The 12,369-nt window shown below is 34.3% G+C and overlaps 1 protein-coding gene across 1 annotated transcript in view; it reads right to left on the bottom strand.

Moving 5' to 3' along the window:
• The window catches only part of tanc1b (tetratricopeptide repeat, ankyrin repeat and coiled-coil containing 1b), a 164,534-nt gene that overhangs the window by 2,347 nt on the left and 149,818 nt on the right, over window positions 1–12,369 (bottom strand). Inside the window, 9 exon segments of the mRNA XM_042731899.1 lie at window positions 1,080–1,226; window positions 2,140–2,231; window positions 2,408–2,437; window positions 4,383–4,515; window positions 5,976–6,151; window positions 6,262–6,385; window positions 6,463–6,596; window positions 11,676–11,733; window positions 11,982–12,008. Coding sequence (XP_042587833.1) covers window positions 1,080–1,226; window positions 2,140–2,231; window positions 2,408–2,437; window positions 4,383–4,515; window positions 5,976–6,151; window positions 6,262–6,385; window positions 6,463–6,596; window positions 11,676–11,733; window positions 11,982–12,008 — 921 coding nt within the window.

A 12,369-nucleotide genomic window follows, 5' to 3' on the forward strand; every position in this document is an offset into this window, starting at 1 on the left:
AGACCAGAAGAACCAGCACACCTCGGCACAAATTCTTGGTATGAAGCGTAATAATAATTCATAATTATTAGAAAAATTTGTAATGAGTTGCTGATCATTTAAATTAAGGTTGAAATCACTGTTAGCATCAATATCACAAAAAGCACAGGGGAAGAGTCAATGTTTTTAAAAATATATTTCATATTTTATTAAAACATTTACATTATATTGTATATTAAATATTGGTATTTTTCTCTTTTTATACATTTCCAGTCTGCAATGATATTATTTTTAAGCAGACTAAAAAAAAAACACACAAAAAAAAAAAAATAAATAAAAAAAAACAAAAAAAAAACTACTAATTAAATATACAAATTGATGTTAAGAATTTATAAGGTAGACCATAATTTAATTAGGGAAACATATTGTCAAAAACAGATTGGCAAAAGTCCAAATAACAAATGCAATTAAATTTTATAAATATATTTTTAATTTGTAAATTTGTAAATAAAATTCTGATTTTTTTTTTTATACATTTTCAGCCTGCACTGTTGTTGTTGACTAAAACTATATATTTTTTTAAAAATCATTTTAAATAAATGTGAAATAAAATATAAATATTACATGAACAAATGTAAACTTTAAAACGTAAAAACAAATGAGAAATGCTGCCTTGGCAACTAACTGAAAAAAAATATAATACAAAAACAAAAAAACATTTTATAACAGAAAACCTATAAAATGGCAAAATTTTACAAAAAAAATGACTACAAATTAAGCTAAAAAATAAAAATGCAAAATAAAAGTTATATTTTTATATTTCTAATTTAAAATATTAATAAATAGTATATAAATAATCCTAAAATAACACTGCCTTGTGTTTGAAAACTTTACCATGTGTGTTGTAAAATATTTTCAGATGACTGATGTTTGAAAACCTTGATGTCAGCATTAATAGCTGAATTATAAATCTGAATGTTATTTAAGTCTAGCTCCTGTTGAATTCATATGAAAATGTGTCTGCAGAAAAACCAGCAGCCTGCACAAAAGAGACTCAAGTGAGTGAGAGCAGGTGTCTGTAATGATCTCTGGTGTCTTACGTTGGTTTTCCGGCGACAGCGGGAGAGATTGAGGTACAGAGACACACGCAGCTCCTTAAAGGCCTTGAGTTCATCACCGAATCCCTCTCTGGGAAACTTCCTCAGTGCGTACTGATAGCGCTGAGCCGCTTCCTTCATCTTCCCCCTCTGAGAGAGAGACGCAGCTCATCAATCACACACATCGTCTGCTCTGATAACAATCACTCAATGCGTCATTATTTCCAACCCCGTTTCTCCAGGATTAAAGCTCAGCACTCTGATCAGGTGTGCGGAGATAATCGTTCACATTTTTATTTTAATAAGCGTTCAGACATTAATATCACACATCAAAACTCATCTCTGGAATACTTGATTATTATTAGTCAGTCTCAACATTGAGCTCTCAAATATCTCCGAAATTATGCTACACTTTTCTCTCTCACTCCATCCTCCATATATATATAGATATATATATATATATATAAATATTAATTCATTTAATTATAATCAACATTTCTCTTGCTCCGTTTGAGTAAATTCTATTTATAATTATATAATTATTATATATTATCTAGTATTAAATAAATATAATGTATAATTATATTTATATAAAGTAATAAATTAAATTGCATTAATAATTATAAACAACATTTCTCTATCTACCCTTTTAAATGTTGTTTTCAATAAATTATGAGTAATTATTAATATTTATAATTATTATATATTATTTTGCATTGAATAAATTATATTCATACATGTATAGTATTAAATTAAAATTAAATTAAGTAATTATATGTATAATTATAATATGATATATGATTTTAATAATAATAATACAATTAAATTATTTTATTAAATATTAAAAAATTCTAAAATATTATTTATAATTATAATAAGCATTTCTTTCACTCCACACAACCTCTTGCATTTTTTTTCACTGTTAATCCCATTTTTATTTTAATTGGAATTCAGTCATTAATATCACGTATCTAAATGTATGTCTGGAATACTCTTGAAGAATCTCAGTCTTGGGCTTTTAAATATATTTGTGTAATTAGGCTAAACTTGAGTCTGTCCTGACCTTATACAGCAGGTTGCCTTCCTCCATGAGCTTCTGCAGGAGGATGATGAGGATGTCGGGTTTGGAGGTCGCCATCGCCCAGGCTGCGTTACCTGAGAGAGAGAGAGGGAGAGGGAGAGAGAGAGAGAGAGAGAGAGAGAGAGAGAGAGAGAGAGAGAGAGAGAGAGAGGGAGAGAGAGAGGTGGAGCGTTACATCAATCTGATCCTGAAATCACAGCTGAGCAGAAGTATGGAATTGGCATGAAATAGAGTTACCTAAAGAGTGTACCTGTTCGATCATAAGGTGACGTTCTGTAGCCTGACGAGGGTTTTAGTGAAAGCAGTTAAAAGAGAGAAGAATGAGAAACAGAGCAGAACGAGACATGCAAAGAGAAAATACAGCATCACTCGTCCACAGCAGACGCCACATGTGCTTCACTTTTACACCAACACAGAGCTTTTGCTTGTTTCCACTGAAGAAAAGAAAGAAAGTTCTGGACCCCAAAAACTTTTAAGTCTCCTGCAGTTCCCTCATGAACCTTAGTCTGGTGAAGCCTGCTTGATACTGATGACCTAGCTTTGTCACGCTCACACTGTTTGTGTATGTGTAATTTTAAAATAAAATCAAATTTAAAGGGTTACTCCACCGCAAAATGATAATTTTGTCATTAATCACTTTCCCCCCATGTCGTTCCAAACCCATAAAAGCTTTGTTTGTCTTCAGAACACAATTTAAGATATTTTGGATGAAATATGGATGAGTCATGGTCCAGGAAAGTATGAAAGACATCGTCAGAATACTCCATCTACCATCAGTGATTCAACCGTAATGTTATGAAGAGACGAGAATACTTTTTGTACATGAAGAAAACAAAAATAATGACTTTATTCAACAACCCCTCTCCCCCTCCAAACCCCATGACAGCTTAGTGCAATTTTGGCAATTCTGAGCAGTACGCAAGAGGCTTACGCTCTTCTGTGTCAGCCACAGAGGAGAGGAATTGTTGAATAAAGTCATTATTTTTGATATAAAAAGTATTACGGTTGAATCACTGATGACAGATTAACTATTCTGACGATGCTCTTCATACTTTCCTGGACCTTGACACTGTTATTTATTTGACAGTCTATAGGACAGTCACAAGCCTCCCGGTTTTCATCCAAAATATCTTAAATTGTGTTCTGAAGACGAACGAAGCTTTTACGGGTTTGGAACGACATGGGGGTAAGTGATTAATGACAAAATTTTCATTTTGGGGTGGAGTATCCCTTTAAACTTTAAATTTAAGATGATTTTTTTTACCTGTATGTCATCAGAGCAGGGTTATTTTTGCATCATCAAGATAATAGTTTTTAAAAAATATTTTGAATCATTGTTTTTGTCTTTTGTCATTTTTATTTTTTTAATTAGTTTTAATCAATTTTTATTTCAACTTTTGTTATTTTAACACAAGAAGTTAAACTAACTGAAAATAAGAAATGTTTCAACTAGCTGAAATAAAATGTTGCTTCAAAGAGGTTCAGCAGACCAAAAAAAATAAATAAAAAACTGGTGTAAATAAAGCTGTTGCAGCTGTTTTTTTGCTATGCTGAAAACTACTTTAATTTAAGTTTTTATGATTATGATCAATTGATTATGCATTTTAATTGCTATATGTGAAGTGCAGTTTCTGTGTCATCAGCAAGGCCGACATAAAATGCGGAAATAATAACTTTTTTAATCACAAATCATCTTTTTATGTTTTATCAAAGCGTTATGGCATAAAATGACTTTGGACGTCATAAGTTCTGAAAGTAAGATTCATATACAAAGACCATGATGCAGTATGATTGTTTTTGTGCAGTTAAATCAGCTCAAGTCAGTGGAAACAGCTGGTTCTGAGAAAGACTGACACACACACACACACACACACACACACACACACACACACACACACACACACACACACACACACACACACACACAGAGCAGGGTCTGTGATGTGAGAGCTTCAGGAGGAAAGATGTGATTGGCTCATGAATATCACATGCTCATGTTATCGATGACAAATGCTCTCTTTCAGTGAATTAATTCAAAACTTTTCATTTGTTTCACTGTAGTTTACTTCTTGCATTAAAACTTTTTGAAGCTACAATAACTATTCAATCAACATCATCTCTGATTGGAAAAAAAAAAAACGATCATATTTTTCATTTCACAGCAAATACACACATTGATATACTGCCAAAAGGCAAGATTTTGATCCATATGATCCAGGTCTCACCTAGCTTGGCTCCTTTCTTCAGTAAGGTCAACACCACTGAGGTGTTTCTGCAGCCGATGGCTCGATCCAGCGGCCTCATGCCACTGTAGTCCACATGTTCAATCACAGCCCCCTTCTCAACCAGATAATGAACCTGCAAACACAACACGCCTCAAATCAGCTGCCAGGATGCTGAAATTACAATGACAGGAAGTAGTAGTTTTATGACAAAATACACTACTGTTCAAAAGTTTGGGGTCAGAATGTTTTTTAATGTTAAAAAAATAATAATTCAGAACAATATAATAATTATATAGTAATAATACTACAAAAAGAACAACAAAAAATATAAAGAAAAAATTATAATAAATTAATTCAGCAATTAAATTGATCAAAAGTGACAGTAAAAAAAATTTATTTCAAATACTGTAAATGCTGTTCTTTTGAACTTTCTGTTAAACAAAAAAACCTGAAAAAATAAATGCATCACTGTTTCCACAAAAATATTCATAGGCACAACTGTTTTAAACACTGATAATAATCAGAAATTTTTCTTGAGCAGTAAATCAGCATATTAGAATGATTTCTGAAGATCATGTGACACTGAAGACTGGAGTAATGATGCTCAAAATTCAGTTTTGATCTCAGGAATAAATTACATTTTACAATATATTCACATAGAAAACAGTTATTTTAAATTGTATTAAATTTTCACAATTTTATAGTGTATTTTGAGCAAATAAATGCAGCTTTGGTGAGTAGAACCAACTTTTCAAAAACATAAAAAAAAATAATAATTTCTGACCCCAGTCTTTTGAATGGTAGTGAATACATAATATTGACTAATTATGCCTTTATTTATGTCCCGATCTGTTATGTTTCCTACAACCAATTACTCAACTGATCAGACAAATTTCACAAATTTAACAAATAAATTAATTATATATATTATTTTTTTGTGGCGTATTCAGTAGCTTGATGCATTTGGATTGAATTAACCCCTGCTTTAGGTCATTTAAAAAAGAGAGTGACACAGAAACATGGAGTGAAGCATAAACACAGAAACTAATCCAGAGCACCATTTTTTAAGGGCTTTTAGTGTTTTCAGATCAAAATCAAAGTGTTATTCTCACTGACCTCACAGTTTTCTGGCTGTGGTGTTTTGGTCATTTTTAACTGCAGCCTTTTCATTTGAGCTCATGCTTGTTTATTTGCTGCTCGAGAACAAACAGGACAGAAAGGAGCCTGAACGTCCTCTTTTTATAGCCATCTGAGTAGTGAATAAATCATTTTGACTAATTATGCCTTATGATTTGTTATATTTCCTGCAATCAATCCCTCAATTGATTCAACAAATTTCACGTCCAACAAACTAAAAATAAATAAATAATATGCATCAAAATAGATGCCAAGTTAGAACAAAACGTCCATCACATAACTTACCTTAAACTCTGCATCCAGTTTGTTAATTCAATCCAAATGCATCAAGCTACTGAATATAATACACCAAAAATTTGCCCAAAAACCCAGTGCATCAGTCCTGTGACTTCACACTTCAGTAAGGTCCCTGTCTGACCTCCGTGAGCCTCGATCTATGACACGCTATTCACTCACGATGTCTGCGTCTCCGTAGAAAGCAGCCAGGTCCAGCGGAGTGCGTCCATTCTTGTCCGAGTGGTCGATAACCGCACCCTTCTCCACTAAAAACTGAACAACATTCTTGTGTCCTTTTAAACACGCCCAGCTGAGCGGCGTTAACCCTTCCTTATCCACCGACGCTAAAGAGGCACCTGGGAAAAGCAGAGGATGTTTGCTGGAAACCTGACACTTTTTTCACTCTTTATTCTTTGTTGCATTATAAACGGCAACAACTGCTGATGCATTTGCACACGTCCCTCACCTTTAGACAACAGGAAGTCGGCCGTGCTGAGATGCCCCTCACATGCGGCCACCATCAGCAGCGTCCGGCCCTGTTTGTCGCTTACATTCACATCCGCCCCGTGCTGCAGCAGCAGGTCTGCGATCTGAAAGAGAGACGTTCCTGCATTAAACATCTTTTCTGAAGATGTTTGAGTTGTTCGGGTGTTGTGCAGGGTCTCACCTGCCAGTGTCCCTGTCGGACCGCGCAGAACAGGGCACACGCTCCTCTCCTGTTCACCTGCTGAACCTGCGCCCCCCGCTCCAGCAGGAAGCTGCACACCTCCATCTTTCCCCGTCCTGCGGCCGCAGTCAGAGCTGAGAGAATAAAGAGAAATGCAAACACGCATTCTGAGTTTTCACTGAATGTTACATGCTATTATAACTCAATATTAAATAGTGGCACATATAATGCATGCTTGTAGATTTTGGGGGAAGTTCTGCAAGAGCTTTGCAGGTGTGATTTCACAAAAAAGTAACCATTTTGAGTTTATGATGCATCCAGGGTGCTTTATTTTGAAAATGTTTCATAAAAACAAATAGAGGAAAATTTACTATTTATTAGTATAGGAAAACTAATATAAAATATTAATATAAATAAGTAATCAATCAATATCTAAAATATTTCGTACATACAAATAAATAAAATTAAATAATGAAAAATAAACCAATAAAAGGACAAATTAAATATTGTTTAATTATAATATAATAATATTATAATAATTAGAAAATAAAAATAACATGAAATGTTAAAAATTAAGTAAAAAAACTGCACTAAGAAGAATCTCATAATTAAAGTAATTACGATATAATGTGACCACAGCATAACTGTATTTTGTTTATGGTTAGCAACTTGACGCATTAATATTCAATGTGTATCAAGGGTGTGTATTAATCTGCATTTTACATTTCATCCAATCAGAATGTAGCACTGGAACTATTAGTTTACAATCCAAAATTTTCATACAGTAATACTAAATAATAATTATACTTATAATATTATAAGGATAGTAAAGGATCATCAATTAGAGAGGAATCTCTCTGTCCTCATAACGGACGGACTGTGTTCTGGCCAGAGCATTCATGTCGGGTCTGACGGGGTCGTCTAGAGGTCACATGACTAACAGCTCTCTGTGGTCTGAGCAAGATTAAAGGATCGGGACTCTACACATCCGCACTCAGGAGAAGATGCCTGAGCCATTAGAGAGATGTCTTCAAGAAGCACAACATCCGTCTGGACCCAGAAACATGGAGTGAAGCATAAACACAGAAAGGGACATGTCCAAAACTAATCCAGAGCATGATTTTTTTAAGGGGTTTTAGTGTTTTCAGATCAAAATCAAAGTGATATTCTCACTGACCTCACAGTTTTCTGGCTGTGGTGTTTTGGTCATTTTTAACTGCAGCCTTTTCATTTGAGCTCATGCTTGTTTATTTGCTGCTCGAGAAACAAACAGGACAGAAAGGAGCCTGAACGCCCACAAACCCCACAACAAACAACACTGATCATTCACAGCTCAAGAACATGTCTGGGCTGCATTTCACTTCAAAAATAATAATCATTAAAATAATAATAATTTGGAACCCTTAAGTTATAACCCTTTTGTAATTTATAACCGTTCTGCTATGCTGAAAACTCTCAAAATTGCTTGTAAATCTCTTATACTATAATGTTACAAATTCTTGGGTGCAATGTTTTTATCAGCTTGTTTTCTTTCAATTGGCACAGGTTTTGTATTTCTTTTTGGAACTGACTGATCTAAGCTCATGCACCTGAGTTTCTGAGTGAAAAAAAATTTATCCAGAATTTTTTTTTGCATTATTAATGATTAATATTGGACATTTTCACTCAAAAACTGAGGTGCATAAGCTCAGATCATTGAGGTCTATGATCAGTCAGTTACAAAAAAATAAATAAAATACAAACCCTGTGCCAGCTGAAATAAAACAAGTTGACAAAAAGATTGAATCCAAGATTGGGTAATAATATAGTTTAAATTTTTGCATGGTCATTTTCGACTGGGAACAGCACAAGTTTAACAAGTTAGGAAAAATACCACAAATAAGTACACAAATTATTTTTGGAAAGATGTTATACTCTGTGTGAGCCAAGTCAGTAAGTTTTAGTCCAATGTGAGAACATTAACTCTGATATTCTCATTATCGTAATGTGTATTTAGCTCCAACCCTAATCACACACCTAAGCAAGCTCATCAAGCTCTCCAGGATCACTAGAGAATCACAGGGAAGTGAGTTTGAGGACCAGATGTGAGGAACCCTGGTGTATATTAATGTTTTGCAGAGCAGATCTAATATTCCACAGCAGCTCTAAACTCAATGCTAACAGATCTATCAGTGTGTCTGACAGCGGAGTGAAGTGATAATCGGCTTCAACATGGACGTCCCATCTGGGACAGTGACACAGCATCTGCTAACCTGAGCAGAACCACACAATCCCCCACAATGCATCTGTAAACACTGAATCTGCGGTCTGGATCCACAACAAACATCTGACACACATCAAAGATCTCAAATCTGAGGAATCCAGATCCCTCTGATCTTCTGACATAAAAGACTTCACTGTGCTGTGAAATAGAGGGGGACATGGGAGTGGATTTTCAAACCTTTCCCGTCCCACTCCCACAAAAAACTAAAAAAAATCCCGTTGCGTCCCAATCCGACGAAAAAAATGGGGGAAAATCCCGTCCCGTCCCAATCTCGGAAGAATGACTCCCATTCCCTTCCACTCCCGTGTTGAAAAAAAAAAAAAATAAAAAAAAAATACAGTACAGATCACAGCATGCCCACTTTAGTTGGAAAAAAAAAATCCAAAATTTAGTTTTTTGCTATTTTATTGGAACTGGAACTGAACGCCATCTTTAACAATGCACAGTGTGCACTGCACACACATTAAATTTAATGTAAATCATCCATGCTAACACACACGTTTTCAGCATTTTTCAAATGTCAGCCTCTACTGTGAAACACACAAATCCATCCATCCATCTCTCTGTTTGTCTATCCATCCATCCATCCATCTCTCTGTTTGTCTATCCATCTGTCCGTCCATCCATCCATCCATCCATCTCTGTTTGTCTATCCATTCATCCATTTATCCTTCCATCCATCTGTCTTTCTATCTGTCCATCCATCCATCTTTTCAACCAACCATTTGCTCATCAATCCATGCATCCATCCATCTTTGTCTTTTCATCAATCCATCCGTCTGTCTGTCTATCCATCCATCCATCCATCCATCCATCCATCCATCCATCCATCCATCCATCCATCCATCTGTCTATCCATCCATCCATCCATCTTTCTGTGCATCCATCTATCTTAGTAACATCCTGAAAGTCCTAGCATCCATTTAATATCTTAGAAACAGCATCACAACTTTATTTGATGACAGCACATAGTAATTAATCAAAGAACAAATGAGAATTAAAGAACATGTCAAATTAATTGAATGAAGGACCCTCTGCAATCAGCGGAATAAAATTCAGCCACACATTTCAGTGCATCATCATGTTTTCACTAAAAAAGCATTCAGCAGGACTGCAGCTTCAACAATGAAGAAACACAATTATGGGCTTGATCAATGACAAAAACAAAAGGCCAGCACACTGACAAAGTTCACTCAGGGAAATACACATCTGAACAGAAGAAAACCCAGGAGTTACTCCCAAAGCCTTCTATAATGGATCCGCTGAGTCCAGAGCGCTGGAGAGGGGCAGCACAAGGCAAAGACGACTGAGGTCTGATAATGGAGATGACCTTCATCTGAGCTCTGTTTGTTAGCGGGACCCTGCAGGTTCAGGACCAGAGAGGTTTGATCCTGCTCTGAAGATTAAAGAACACAAGAGCACTCAGAAGAAATTAACATCTCTGCTCTTCAGGTGCTGAAGGACCGTTATCTGAGCCGAGCCTGTATTTTTCATTATGGGGAATGATTTCAAAGAAATGAATCCATATTGTTTTGTGCACAAGGGTTCAAATTCAGGGATCCTACTGTATTTTATTATTATTTTTAAGTCATTGATTATTACTGGACTTTTAAAAAATTTCACAAACATTAGCACTGTCAAAAAACATATTTTGACAATAAAATATTTGAGAGCTAAATTTATATTAAGATAATTATTTAGGTCTGGAAATGCAAAGTGAAAGAAAAGGATTTATTCATTATTATAAAATCCATTTAAAAAAATAAAATATAATTTTAAAATAAAATTATTAAAAAAACTAAATATAAATGTAAAAATTAAAAGAAAAATCAATTTCAATCAATTTACAATATTAACAGCAATTCCTTAATTTTTTTTTTTTTTTTTTTCATGACTTCCCATTCCTGGAAATTAAAATAATTTATATAATAATTACTCGAAAGCCGAAGGAGAAAGTATCTTGTTATATTTAGTGAGAAAGTGTCTTGTTTCAGGTTTTCGGAGGTGAACAGCTGCCTGGGGAAAGGCCTGTTTTGCTTTAACACTCTTATCTGTTGAATATCTGTTTGGGTTCAACTGTAGACTTCTTCAATACACACACACCACAAACACACATAAATGATACCGAAATATACATGCATTTCTGTGTGGCCTCGTGATGAGGAACCAAAATATGCTTGACATCTCTGTACGATAAATCATACTGTAGCCTTCTATCTCAAAACTCCTCCTCAGGGAAAACAGAGCTCTTACTGAAACTAAACTACAAACTTCTAGAACTTCAGACAGATGAATGCATTCAACACATGACCACCCACATACTGTATGTGTACCATGACTTAAATGCAAGTTGCACCATAGATGTTCAATAAGTACCAATTAAATAATAAAACACTCATCATAAAAGGCCATTGAAGTGAAGATGCACTTATTAGCTCAAGGTCTTGTATTTATCTTTCGCCGGTCTTTAAACCGCTGATAATTCACTTAATTTCTCCCTCCATCTCACAATACATACAACACAGCAGTTTCTCTTCCTTTACAGCGGCACATAAAGCCAGTGAAGGTCACACCGGACGCGGAGCTCTGTAATTAAATGAGATGAACGCCCACGTCTTACCTTAAAATTTACAAAAAATTTACAATTTGTAATTTGATATTTGACACCACCCACTAAAATATTTAAAGTACTATTCCATGGTCATGCAATGTCTGATTTTAAAATAGTTTTAACAGGATGAATTTTGAGTTTTTAAGCTTTTAAGCTTTTTAAAGTCGGATAAAATGTGTAATTTTCAAAAAAGTACAATAAAATAGCCTTATCCCATAGCTTGTTTCTGATGATGTATTTTTACAAAGCTTCCCACCAACTGCAATTCTGACTCTTAATGGAACAGAAATCATGACAAGGTGAGAGAGAAGAGAGATAAAAACATAAAGAAGACCATACCTTACCCGCCCCACACCACATCGTGTCCATCAAACCGAACCGCAACTCCATTACACAACTCAAACAAAACAACCATCACATCACAAAAAAACAAAAAAAACAAATCAAACAAATCAAACAACTGAACAGAAGATCAAATGAAGAATTCGATACGAGCTGAAACCAGGGTCATTAAGGCCATGTGTGGGTAAAAAACTGGCTTTGCTGAAGCTGACCTCCAGTGGCTGGGAATTTAATGAGGAACATGTAACATGATTAAAATTGATTTTAAGAGTCTGACGGTTGCTCAGAGTTATTAAATTTAACTAAAACTAAACCATAAAAAACATTTGTGTTACTTGAAATAAAATTGCTAAATGAAATTAAATATTAAAAAATGTATATTTTATAATATGTAATATATATTTTATACATAAAAAAAAAGTAAATAAATGATAAAAACACTAATAAAAATATTTAAAAAATATAAAAATATTAACAAAAACTATAACAGTACATCAATGTTTCTAAAATAGAACGCCCATTGCTAAAGTGATTTAAATTAAAAACATTCACGCTGGGTACAAAAACAAGGAGAAATGCAAGGAAAAAATGAAATGGTGTCATAAGGACAAAGAAATATATTTAATAAAACTAACAGTTTCATGGCTGGTTCATTTTCTCATTTCAGCCACTACTGGCAAGATTAACAATA

The sequence above is a fragment of the Cyprinus carpio genome, chromosome B9 (assembly GCF_018340385.1).
Source record: "Cyprinus carpio isolate SPL01 chromosome B9, ASM1834038v1, whole genome shotgun sequence".
Lineage (NCBI taxonomy): Eukaryota > Metazoa > Chordata > Actinopteri > Cypriniformes > Cyprinidae > Cyprinus > Cyprinus carpio.